This window comes from Cupressus sempervirens, chromosome 8 (genome assembly GCF_028749045.1).
Source record: "Cupressus sempervirens isolate cs-2001-9-10 chromosome 8, ASM2874904v1, whole genome shotgun sequence".
NCBI classification, from domain to species: Eukaryota; Viridiplantae; Streptophyta; class Pinopsida; order Cupressales; family Cupressaceae; genus Cupressus; species Cupressus sempervirens.
In genome coordinates, this window is record NC_143125.1 from 155163103 (window position 1) to 155176968 (window position 13866).

The window sequence follows — 13866 nt, forward strand, 5'->3', positions numbered from 1 at the left end:
ACAATATTAACAACAAAATCCCCCTTTCAACATGGTTTTGAGAAACCAAAGGATAATCCCATATCTTATAATTAGATGATTGACATTGATATGCCATAGTAAGGTAAAGAACACATCAAGTGTGATGAAAATGACTTATATGTATATCAATAGAATATTTTTGGTCCTTATAGAGATCAAGATAAGATGAATAAAATTGATTAGGGTCAACATGAATGACCTTAGTAAGAAAGGACACTATAGCGGTTAGAAAATTCCAACAGGGTAGAAGCAATCCTAAGAATTTAAGCCAAATAGATGCACAAAAGTCATCTTTTCATTCAAGACAAAAGAATCACTCATCTAAAGTTGAAAATCCAAGAGAGCTTTACAAACATACAATGGGTCATGTTTAAGAATAGTTTTTGCATGACTAGCTTTAACAAAACAAAAGAGGAAAAAAAAGCCCTTGCTAAGGTTTTGGATTATATCAAGTTAGATCCCATGTAGGGCCCAATGGTTACTAAACCACTTTTGTAACATGCTTTTTATGGGTGTTCTCTAGACAAAAGAACACAAAAGAACCTGTCTTGAAAGTAGAGTGCTTTAACTATTTATGCACTGTCAAAGATATAGTATACCTAATATGAGATAAGAATGAAAACAACATTTACACAAAATACAAACCCTGATAAAACATTTTTTTAAATCTTTTTCAAACAAATATAACAGATCTCAGTAATTTACAAATTGTTGAAAATAATTAATTCTAAAATAGAGGACATTTATCTTAATTTCATGTATTTAATGCTAAATACATTTAAGACACTAAATACCCATAAGTATCTTGAACATGTTTTGTTAGATGAATTTACCTGCATAGTATTCTATCCGTTACAGCATGCGCTGGCCTGACAGTTCAAGGTAAATTTGAAAAAATAAAACAAAAACAATCAAGGTAAGTTTTTGAGAAAAGACAACAAAAACAATTTTTTCTTCATAAGGGCAAACTCTCGATGTTGTTGAATATCCAGAAGGGTGAATTCTGAGGATTGCTCCTGTCAATCACTGGAATGGCGATTCAGGGCTTGACGATATCTTCTTCAAGTGCTCTGAAAGGCAAATATTATCGTGAAGCAGATTTCAGCATTTCTAAAGCGAAGTTTATTCGTCGTCTGCGAAAGACAGCTTCGGAGAAGCAGGTTAAATACAGCTCCGTATCTTCAAAACAATGTTCGAAATATTGTTTGAAGGCGAATGCTGTTCGCGACACTGCATCGCCTCTAGTTTCCTCCATTCCACAGGTATTTTATTTGCATTTTCTTAGATCCAAAATTCGCGCATTTTATTTTTTTTAAATTTTCGAAACTTTTATTTATATGTGAAGACCAAGATGGAAATTCCCTTTTTAAATTCATGTTCGGTGCCTAGCTTCCAAGCCCTACGTTGACTATAAGGTAGGTTAGAGTGCACAGTACTACCTACTCCTTTCAGTTTAAAAGAGCACAAAGGCCTTCCTCCCTTCAAATTCAAACTCCTATTACCTCCATTAATGCTTTTTATTTTCATTCCGACTACTCAGTTGCGCAATAACTGAAGAGCATCTCTCCCATCAAAGGTACCTCGTACTTGCATCTGACGTCGACCATCGTCACATCTCTTTTCAATTACTTTTGTACACCCAATTTTAGCATTTAATGCATGAATCACGTGGCATCTATCTGTTCAATTGTTTATCCATTTTCAGCTTTTAATGTCACAGAGGGGATTGTGATTAACCAATAAGTGCGCCCAGTCCTGTTCACTGGGGCATACTTTTTTGCATTGTTTTGCCCAATTTAGGCGTCTCAAGTTTATCCTTTTTAAAAATTTACAATGTTGTTGAACTAAGGGTTTGGGTACATCTCATCATTTAAGTGTTAACAGTGAGCAGTATTAAGTGTTAACAGTGAGCCGTATTAAGTGAGACCTTCCATCAGTTTCTTCCATCAGTTTCAACGTTTATTTGTACACACTCTTTTCCCTAGTGCATAACCCCACCCAGTTACAGAATTATTTTCTATTCCAACTATTAATGTCTCAGAAATATTCTAAAATAAACGTTCCTTGTTATTGTTGCACCGTGCATGTTAGGGTTTACTCTACCAAATTAAACGCATTTACATGGTTTTGACATTTAACTTGTCTCTAGGAGATCTTCCATAGGGCTATTTGTATTTAGCCGTGTCCCTTGGGGTTGGACCCAATTGAATTATGAGAATTCACTAAATTTTCATTTGTAAAATGCCTATGGGGTTTTTGCGTTAAAGTTACATGGTATTTACACCGAACCTCCTCCATTTGTGTATGCTTGACATGCATTTGTGTATAACACATTCAATCATGGAATTATACCCAATTTAACATTAACACTCCCCCAGGAGATTTCTTCCCGTCTTGTACAGTTATCTAGAATGGCCTTTGGAAACGTAATGTGTTGCAGATTGTTGATTTAAGCTTGGACTTTGTGTTGTGGCATTGAGATTGGTTGGTAAGGCTGGCTACAACATAATAATTATCACTCCCTATCTCAAAAAGTAGGCCTCCCACCTATTTTGCACAAAAAAAGGCTACCTATTTTTAACCCCATATGCTATTTTTTTCTAACAGTAAGTGCAGATTCCTTTATTTTTTATTGCTATTTTTACACAAATTGTTGTTGCTCTCATGGCTGAAGCATGGTTTGAAATTCTCCCTCATAACCATCACACATGGAAGGTAAAGATGTAACATTTACTTTGGTCAAAAAGATTATGCTTGTAATGTACTGTATGGATGTATGGCTAGCAATTTCACCTCTAAAGTATGTCGTGTGACCAAGTCATCATGTCACCTCCAAATGGTAATATCTTCCTCCATACCCAGTCACTCGCATGAAATGTCATCTTATAGTACCATGCCACTCCTATGCCTATATGGAAAGATCTCAACACCATACCACACTGCCACCGTACGATGAGTTTCCAGTACGACACTCAGACGCACATGGTGATGTTTATCTTTACACTGCACAACCACTACACTCCACACGCTGCACACCTTACTTTGTATTCCACATGCCACCCGCACACACGCCGCACATTGCACACACTCCACACTTCACTCAAATGCACCAAACATGCCACTCACACACACTTCACTCTTTTTATGCACTTTTTATGCACTTCGCACACTGCACACACTCCGCATACCACACACACACACATCGCACATTGTATGCATTGCAAACTCCAGTCATGTGAACTTCGCATGCCATCAGTCACCCACATGCTTTACCTCCGCTGTATGTACTAGTCACCATACACAAATGAGCATGCAACTCAAATCTTTGAGTGCACAGTGATGACATGAACAAATCTTCCTTTATTTCTAGAATTATGGATAGATAAACTTGCTATAGAAAACAATATTACTTATGCAAGAAGGATTGGTTCGAATATTGTGCTTCTAGATTTGAGATATTTAATAATGAAGTTCAACAATACAAATTTGTCTCCAAGGGAGACATCACAATTTTTTTATTCAAGCACAAGGTGAAATATTTGTGATGATATTTTCAATGATAGACTAGGGTGGCTGCTAAACACCAAAACTGCAATTATAGACTAGGGAGGGTCTTGGATATCCAAAACTACAATAAGGACTCAATTCCAATTGGAATTGCAAATACACAAGAAAAGGTAACTCCATGATGATTACCAATGATGCCAGCAAATGCTTTTTAAAGGCCTCCAAGAAGTATTTGGAAAGTTACAAATATGTCAACATTCTTTATTTATTATTTTATCATTTTATCTTATAATATATTATGATTAAACTAATTAAAGTAGTCCGTATGATATTATTCAAATTTGGGAACACTTAATAAATTTATTTAATTAAATCACACTTCCATTTTATTGGGGACATCACAATGTTCCACATTGAATGAGCAATAATCTACTTTCCCCAAAGCATATGAGAAATTTGCATTGTGGAAGATGTGTGACAAGGAAATGGGCTTGATTGCCACATACATCTTAAAATCCTTGTTCTTTCATATTGAATAATGCACTACACCACATGAAGTATGGGATAAGCTTAAAGATCAATTTCATTTAGTAAGTGATATTGAGTTATGCAGTTAGAGGCTGAGATATCATCACTTTCTGTTGATACTTTTCCTTCTATTTAGTCAAGTCCTTGTGTTCTCAGTTAGCTAGGTGTGGAGAAGAATGAGACTGATAAGGAATGTGTGTTTTAGATTTTGTCAAAATTGACATGTGTGTTTTCATATTTTGCCACTTCTTTTTATGCTACTACGGATGGGTTGGGTAAATTAAAATAATTCGTTATGCCATCTTTTGAGACCTTTTGTGAAAGATTGACAAGGGAACAATCAAGTTCTATCACAGTGATGTCACTAAGTCTGATGCATTATTTGCCATAAAACCCAAACAGGAAGGGAAGAAAAAGAACAAACTGAAGCTCAAATCTAGTGAGCATTTCAATATCAAAACTACCTCTTAAAAAGAGTCCAAACCTAAGGAGAGACCAAAATCTAGTTTTAATAGAAAGATGGCCATATTGAAGGACATTTTTATAAAAAGGAAATGCATGAGTTAAAGGAGTTACTTAAGGAGCATAATATTTCACTACCTTCATGTAGTGGAGGAGCACAAAGGAGTCTTGACCATATCTCTTGGAATTTTAGTGTGTCAGTCAGTAGGAGAATATCATTTCATGTTTATAATGTGTTGGAGTCATTTTAGGTTGATTATGAGTCATTGTTCATGTTTTTGGTATAATAAGGCTATGTTAGCCAGCCAGTCAACAAAAGTCAACGCTGGTCAAAAGGTCAGTCGAGGTTGAAATTTGACATGTGGAAAAAAGAATGTCTTGGTATGATTTGGGACCCATTGGTCATGTTTGTTTGGGTCATAGTTTGGGTATGAGTGAAAATGCACCAATTGATCTCATACACTTTTCAACAGTAATCACAATTCATTGGATCATTTACCAACTTAAGGAGGAATTCAGATTTCCTCAAACCCCACGCCCAAATGTAGTGTCCCCATTTTTTTCGAGCTCCAACAGTTGATTGAGTCAGTACATCATGGTTACCCTTGTGAGATGGCAATGAGATTTGAGGGTCTTAGTGGAGGACTTACTATTTTTAGTAAGTCAAATTTGGACAGTCACCATATTTGGCAGTATAGCTGGTGGTGTTGGCAATAGTTTATCACCTGCATTGGATGGAGCTATTTATTGGTTGGGTTCATAATTATTAATTATTTATTAAAGTTAAATTATTATAATGACACTTCATTATATTTATTATTATAAAATGATGTTGTGTTGGTGAAGCTTCTTATGTGGAGTTATGTTGGGGAAACTAAGTGCCATTTGAGGATTATAAATATGAACCCATTTTGAAGGAGAAGGCATCCAATTGTTTATTTTCTTTTTACTCTCTTTGAGAAGGGTTTTTGAGTCTTTTGATTTTCAATTCCCTTGTTGAGGTATAAGGGGTTGAAGCTCGATTGTGCATTTAATTCATAGATGAGGTATTATGGGTTAAATTCTGAGAATTATTATTGTCTTCTTGATTACTGTGGTTGGAAGCAAGTCTTGTTTGCTGAAGGTTTTCAAACAATTATTTAGATTCCCTACTGTTTTGCCATTGTATTTTGGGAAAGCATTTGTGTTGGCAGATTGGATTGTGCAAGAGTTAGATTTGAACAATTTGAAAATCTGTTTGGGTTAAATTCTGAGAATTATTATCGTCTTCTTGACTACTGTGGTTGAGAGTAAGTCTAGTTTGCTGAAGGTGTTCAAGGAATTATTTACATTCCCTACTGTTTTACGGTTACCACTATATCTGGGGAAAGCATTTGCATTGGCAGATTGGATTGTGCAAGAGTTAGATTTGAAAATCTATTTGGGGAAGTGATTTGCATATGGTGGAATTCATGATTTAATTGGGCTCCCAACCCTTGGATTTGGCGTGGCTATTACTGCATTTTATGTCAAGAATTCGGCCTGGAAATTCTACCGTAGGCTTGTATTTTGAAGCGCACCTCCTTGTGCAATCAACATCAGCTCTCCTTATATGTGGCTTTGCTTAAATGCAATTTGCAGACCCATATCTGCCTTCCTACAAATGCCTTTACTGGGTGAGTTAGAGTTGGAAGGCTGAGCACTATCTTGGGCGTTGGAAAATAACTATAGTTGGACTGAAATTGGTTGAGCCTACCTGTGCAAGCGTATTGATTTGCAAGGATCTGTGTCTAATCTGGTGAAGATGGCAATGAACTTGCAAACATTGGCTTGGGAATTCAAAAAGAAGGTTCCAAAATAATTATTTGTAATTCTCTTTTTGGTCGCAAATAATTGGAAGGCTGAGCACTATCTTGGGCGTTGGAAATAACTATAGGTGGACTGAAACTGGTTGAGCCTTTGTGCAACACCTGTGCAAGCATTTTGATTTGCAAGGATCTGCGTCTGATCTGGTGAAGATGGAAATCAACTTGCAAATATTGGCTTGGGAATTCGAAAAGTAGGTTCCAAAATAATTATTTGTAATTCTCTTTTTGGTTGCAAATAAGTTTGTCGTCTAATGATTTTGCATAGATTTTCAAAGCTATAATAATTGATTGGAAGTCATTGGTTATTCAGAATTAATAAATTTGAACTTCTCTAGGTTTGTTCTGGGTGTACTTTAGTTCATGCTTTAAATACTCATTCTCAAAAAAACTAAATTCCAATTACAATTCAGTCTGGGTATAATTAGTGGCGAGATTGTTATTTATCTCAGTAATTGTTAAATTTAAAAAAATCCTTAAACACATTGGAAGTCAAGCCTTCGAGAAATACGGGCTCATTTATCAGATTGCCAGTGAGAGTCAACTTGGGAATTATTTCAGTAGTGACTGAGCTCGCTGCCCAAGTGTTTGACAAAATGCCAAATATTTGATTAGTAAAGGAAGTTGATGTTTGTTAAAGCTATAGTCGATAGGGGTTATTATAGTGGTATCAAAGTGGTGTCTTGCCACCTGGCAGGAATTGGGCTCAGTTATCTGATTGATTTAGTGATTGGTATTTAGTGACATGGATGGTGACATGAGATTCATTCCAGGTAGACATTAAACTCGGAAAGGGCGTACTTCACCACCTAGGGATGGAGAACTTGATAGACAGTTTGGTATTTTGAAATAGTTGAATATGTTAGTAAATGAGTTGAATCAAAATTACAAATAGATGACCAGACTGATTTCAAATCCAGAATTTGAGCATAGCATGATGTCGCTTTTTCAAAGAGAGAAATGTGATAGCACGGTGGACACTCTCAGAGAGCAAGAAAAAGTTTCTAGTCAATACTCTAAGTCTGATCTTAATATCAACAGTGGTCCATGGGAGATTATAGTTGCACTTGGTGTCATAGCAAAGCCATAAAATGTTGGGGATAGAGTAATAGATGATAGTGTGCATACCAAGGAAGATAACATGGATATTGATAACCACATGAGTTCCGATTTGCATGACAACAGTGAGGTTTTTTGGCATCATGATGATACAGTGGTAGCTACAAATGTGTAGGACATTCCTTTTAAATTACCAATTGTTAGTGCTCAGGTATTGGACACATTGGATGAGGAGTGCAATTGGAGTTTATGTTAGGTTGAGTCAGATGATGTAGTTGTTGGCATGAGTTCCCAAGATCATGCATTTGATGGCGATGCAATGACAATGGGAGTGAGGTGTGTGATGATATTGTCATATCAGTAGCTACTTCCATGTTAGTTTAGCCATCTGGTAAGGTACCTAGCACCAGTACCTTAGTTGTCTAGGTGTACATTGATGATAATGCACGTGATGTTGCACTTCATGAGGTGTGTGTTGTAGAGACAACGTTATGCTATAGTATGATCAAAACAGTATTGAGGTTCACTTTGTGGAGAATCCTATGTTCGAGATGGATGCAAGATTGACTTATATCAATTTGCTTTTTGAGGTCGATGTTGATCATTCACTTGAGTGGAGTTGGGTAAAATTTACACCATCTGCAAACACAATTCAATTTCCTATAGCAGTAGTTGGTGATGCTCTTGTATCCACAGATTATGAGGATGTGACTACATCTATTTTAGCTATGGGTGTTGTTGATACAGTTGGGATGAGTGCATTTGTTGAGCAATAGAGGTTGGATGAGGTCCTTTTGTGTAGGTTTCTGTTCAATATTTGGGATTCTTCTAGTCCATAGGGATTTTAGACAGTGCTCACAGAGAAGTTTTGGGACGTGTACATTGGTGCTGAGTACATATGGTTTTTCTTTTGACTCTTATGTGCATGACCCTTTTCAGGTGCATAGTTTAGTTGCACATGTATCAGATAGTGTGAATGGAAGGTCACTTTGCGCAGTTTGGGGAAACAAGCTTTGTCAACTTACCGAGTTGCTCCCTCTGAGATGTTCACTCTTGCAACATCTATAGTTAGGTTTGATTCAGTTTGGCACATTGAGTCAGTTGTATTGGTGATGATGTTACATGAGTTGGTTAGTGATGACAGGGATGTCTCGTGCTTCTTCATATGGGATCCTCGTGAAGGTTTCAGTGTGTTGTTGGATTGCTTCAGGACAAGCAATCTTGGGGAGGGAGGAATCTAATGTCTCCTTTTTTGATGAGCTCTTGCAATTGATTGAGTCAGTTCATTGTAGCGACTCTCGTCAGTTGACAGTGAGATTTGAGGGTCTGAGTTGAGGACTTACTATTTTTAGTAAGTCAAATTTGGACATCTGCCATATTTGGTAGTGCAGTTGGTGGCACTGGCAGTTGGTCAACACTTGCATTAGATGGAGCTATTAATTGGTTGGGTCATATGTATAAATTAATTATTAAATTTACATTATTATAATGACACTTCATTATACTTATTATTATAAAATGATGATGTGTTGGTGAAGCTTCTCAAGTGGAGTTACGTTTGGGAAACTAAGTGCCATTCAGGGATTATAAATATGAGCCCATTGTAAAGGAAAAGGCATCCAATTGTCTATTTGCTTTTTATTGTCTTTGGGAAGGGTTTTTTAGTTTTTTGATTTTTAATCCCTTTGCTGAGGTATAAGGGTTTGAAGCTGGATTGTGCATTTAATCCATAGCTGAGGTATTGTGGGTTAAATTCTGAGAATTATTATTGTCTTCTTGATAATTGTGGTTGGAAGCAAGTCTTGTTTGCTAAAGGTGTTCAAGTTGAATTATTTAGATTCCCTACTATTTTACCACTGTATTTGGGGAAAGCATTTGTGTTGGCATATTGAATTGTGCAAGAGTTAAATTTGAAAATCTGTTTGGGGAAGCTATTTGCATTTGTTGGAATTCATGATTTAATTAGGATCCCAACCCTTGGATATGGTGTACCTATTACTGCATTTTGTGTCAAGGATCAGGCCTTGAAGTTCTACCACAGACGTCTATTTTGAAGCGCACATCTCCTTGTGCAATCAGCATCAACTCTCCTTATATGTGGAATTGCTTAAAGGCAATTCACAGACCCATATCTGCCTTCCTGTGAATGCCTTTACTGGGCGAGTTAGAGTTAGAAGTCTGAGCGCTATCCTGGGCATTGGCAAATAATTATAGGTGGACTGAAATTGGTCGAGCTTGTGTACAACACCTGTGTAGGCATTTTAATTTGCAAGGATCTGCATCTGTCTAGTGAAGACGACAATCAAGCTATAAGCATTGGCTTGGGAATTCGAAAAGCAGGTTCCAAAATAATTACTTGTAGTTCTCTTTTTGGTAATGATTTGCAAAGATTTTCAGAGCTATAATAACTGGTTGGAAGTCACTGGTTATTCAGAATTAATAAATTTGAACTTCTCCAAGTTTGTCCTTGGTGTACTGCGGTTCATGCATTAAATAGTCATTCTCAAAAAAACTAAATTTCAATTACAATTCAGTCTGGGTATAATTAGTGGCGAGATATTGTTATATATATTTGTAAGCTAAGTCACAAGGTTCGAATTCGAATTCGAATTCGAGTTCGGCAACTATAAAATTCGAATGAAGTTCGGGAAAGAGTAAAAATTCGAATTAAATTCGCCTTATACAATTTTAATTATTTTCTAGATGTATGTAATATATCTTATCAATTATCAAAATAGTAAAAATTGCTAAATAGATCTCACAACTTCATAAGCCTGATGAGGCATTTATTGAGTACAAAACATAAGAAACATGTGAAATCACAATATCAAAGATATTTTCAATCAAAAGTCAAGACTTCATAGCTTCAAGAAAGCTCGAAGTCATCAAGAGCACTTGGCTCAGATGGTGTAGTATCATCATCAGTATCACTACCCAATTCTTCCTCAAAAAAGTCAGGCTCATTTGCGTCTGGTACTGCTATGTCTTCCAAAGTTTGTTGTTGTGAAGATGACTCATTTGTTGATTTGTTCATAAGCAATTTTAAATTGCTGCGAACATAGAAAAGATCTCCCAACTTTCCAGACAACAACTTGTTCCTCTTTTTGGAATGGATGTGGTCAAAGCAACTCCAATTTCTCTCACAAGCTGATGAACTTGCTCCTTGACTCAAAATTCGAATGGCAAATCGCTGAAGTTCAGGAGTTTCTGCCCCATAGCTCATCCACCATCTATAACTAGGTACCTCATCTCATGTCATATCATATTTGGCTGCTGCTATTTCAAACATTCCTTCCGTTTTTCTGTATTTCCAACATTTTTCTCTAATTAGAGATGCAATTGTTGGATCTGGTTCAAATCTACTAATGGCTTCATAAAACCCTGCCATAATTTCAGCATCACCTTGTCTATCAATGTGAAACAGTTTAGGCTCCAAATAGCAAGCTGCTGCATGTAAAGGAGTGTGCATCATTTTCCATCTTGAATCAACAGTCTCCCATATCTCTATGTACTCTGCTTCCACATTATTTAGTGCTCTCTGAATAGCTTCCTTGCAACGGTCCATGCTTTCATAAAGCATTCCAAGGCAAGGAGTGTCACCATCAACCATGCGGAGCACGTCAACAATTGGACTACATGTATTTAAAACCTTTGCCCCACTTTCCCAAAAGCTACTATTTAAAACAATTTTCTCTATCATCTTCCCCTTACCACTTTTTGAGAGAGTTGAATTTTCCCACTCATTGGAACAAATTACAGATCTTAAAGCCGCTTTCTCTTCAACCACTCTTCTCAAAGTGATATAAAATGAAGCAAATCTTGTATCACAAGGCCTCAACAACTCTCTAGATGCATGTTGCCTGTAAAGGCTCAATGTGAGACGATGATTTCGTATGAAATTCGCAACTTCTCTTCCTCTATGAATTACTTCATGTATCCAAGGGAATTTTGCCAAATCATGAAACAACAAATCCAAACAATGAGCTGCACATGGACTCCAATAAATTTTTGGGTACTTCTCTACAATCAGCTTGCCTGCTCCCACACAATTTGCTGCACTATCAGTAACCACTTGAACCACATTTGCAACCCCTACTTCAAGAATTGCTTCCTCTAATATCTGAAATATATATTCAGAAGTTTTTTTATGATTCATAGTGTCAATAACCTTCAAGAATACAACACCTTCAGGACAAGACACTAAAACATTAATCAATGGTCTTTGACAGATATCCGACCATCCATCACTCAATATAGTGCACCCTGCTACCTTCCAAGAGGCTTTGACCACATCTAATTTATTAGTCACTCTATCTTTTGACCTCTCTAAGAGAGTTGTTCTCAAAGCCTCAGAAGAAGGAGGTATGTACCCTTTGCCAAACTCTCCAGCCTTTTGAAATACAACACGATAAAGTGGATTTCTAGCTACATTGAAAGGAATTGCACTAGTATAGAATAAATCAGCTAGTAAATCATCAACTACTTGTTTCTCACATGGTTTCCAAAAGCTATTCAGAGTTCCGCTCTCTTTTGTTGCCTTTACAACCTGAGGTAGACATGAAGATGATGGTATAGTTGATGTGAATCTAGAGACGTCTTCAATTCTTTGTTTCTTTTGTGCCTTCTTCATCTTTTGAGCAATAGAAGACGAATGCTCTTTCTCTAAAATCGCCCTAAGCTCTTGGGTCACACCTGGACATGCAGTAACACCCCCACCTTTACCTGCTGTAATACCAAGCAAGTGATCCATGACCCTTGTTAAACTTCCAGTAATAACTTTCGGACACAAGTTACACTGAGCTTTATTAAGACCGTTTTGAGTCACATGTTTCCACGCCTCCGAAGTTGATTTGTGGGGAGCCATATTACAATCTATAAAATAAAAAACAAAATAATATGTTATTATTTCAAACTTTAAAACAAAATAATTCAATAAATAATTTAAAAATGTTAATTTAGAATTAAACATGTTAAAGTTCAACTTTTTACACTAATAATTATATTATTTAAACTAATAATTATATTATTTAAAAATTGAAATATACATTTACTAAACATAATATAATATATCTATTTATTTATTAAATTATAATAAAAATTATAAACTTACAAAGCAAAATAAAGTAAACATATTAATATATATCTAATCGACTCTAAACTCTAATATTTTAAAAGTTTTCCAAATTATGTTAATTACAAATTAATATATCACTATTTTAAGTCAATTTTAAAAAATAAATCAAATATTGAATTAACTATTACAAAATACATTACAAAGAATTATAAAAAGATTAAATTTTTTATAAACTATATAAAATGAAATAATTTTTTTATACAAATTATATTAATAAAAAACTATATACAAATTTTATATCTAAAAACTATATTAAAAAAACAAAACTAAATATAAACTTAATACCTATTGAAAATAAAAACTTATAATAATATATTACAAAGTTATAAATCTACAAATAAAACTGGATCATCATCATATTATTACAAATAAGTTAATAACAACTATTGAAATTGCGAAAAACTGAATCATATTATTACAAAGTTGTTACTATTGAAGTTGCGAAAAACAAATATATCGCAGGACGTTCACGGTTCACCCAGGCGGGCACGACAAGGGTTCAGATGTTCACCCAGGCAGGCACGAGAGGGGTTTAGACGTTCACCCAGGCCAGGAGAGGGAAAACGTGATGAAGGCAGGATGCAGGAGAGAGTTAAATGCCGCTTCAACAAAAAATGCCTGCTGGACAAACGTTTTAGAAAATGCAGCCTCAACAAACTCCTCATTTGCATTGGATTTTCTTCTTATTCGCATCGGATTTTATAGACGTTTTTGCTCGACAATACCCTACAAACTCTGCCGGCAATTTCTAAATTTACTTGACGAAGTCCGTTTTTGGCAGTCGAATGAATGGCGGATTTGAACGAATTTTTAAGGCAAGTTTCAAATTCGGCAATATCCGAATATCAAGCTTGATATTCGCCGAATCTTGTGACTTAGTTTGTAAGTGTTAAATCAAAAAAAATCCCCAAACACATTTGAAGTCAAGGCTTTGAGAAATACGGGCTCATTTATCAGTTTGCTAGTGAGAGTCAACTTGGGAATTATTTCAGTAGTGACTGAGCTTTTGAGAAAATGCTAAATCACTGATTAGTAAAAGAAGTTGATATTTCTTAAAGCTATAACATTCCTTGTTGTTTCTAAGAACAAATGAGTTACAGTCCCAATTAGAGCACACTATTGTCCTTAATTTTGTATTTGCAAAACTAGACAACGCTACGGAAAGATTCATAGTTTAAACTCCTCAAGGTGATTTCTTAGTCATTTGGTTTTGTTTTTTCCCTAGGATTGTCGTGTTTCAACTCCTTGTTTTGAGCTATCTTAGGCTTCAATCAGAGTTGTATTTTAAGAGAGATCGAGAATTAAGTACAC

General features: G+C 35.7%; 1 protein-coding gene across 2 annotated transcripts in view; it reads left to right on the forward strand.

Moving 5' to 3' along the window:
- Window positions 1-849: 849 nt before the first annotated feature.
- Window positions 850-13866, forward strand: part of TRP1 (tryptophan biosynthesis 1) — a 219028-nt gene continuing 206011 nt past the window's right edge. The window contains exon 1 of one of the 2 annotated variants that reach the window (XM_089797068.1): window positions 850-1283. In XM_089797068.1, the coding sequence (XP_089653194.1) occupies window positions 1053-1283 (231 nt within the window). In that variant the 5' untranslated portion in view covers window positions 850-1052. The remainder of the gene's footprint in view (window positions 1284-13866) is intronic. The other variant, XM_089797067.1, reaches the window with a different exon arrangement.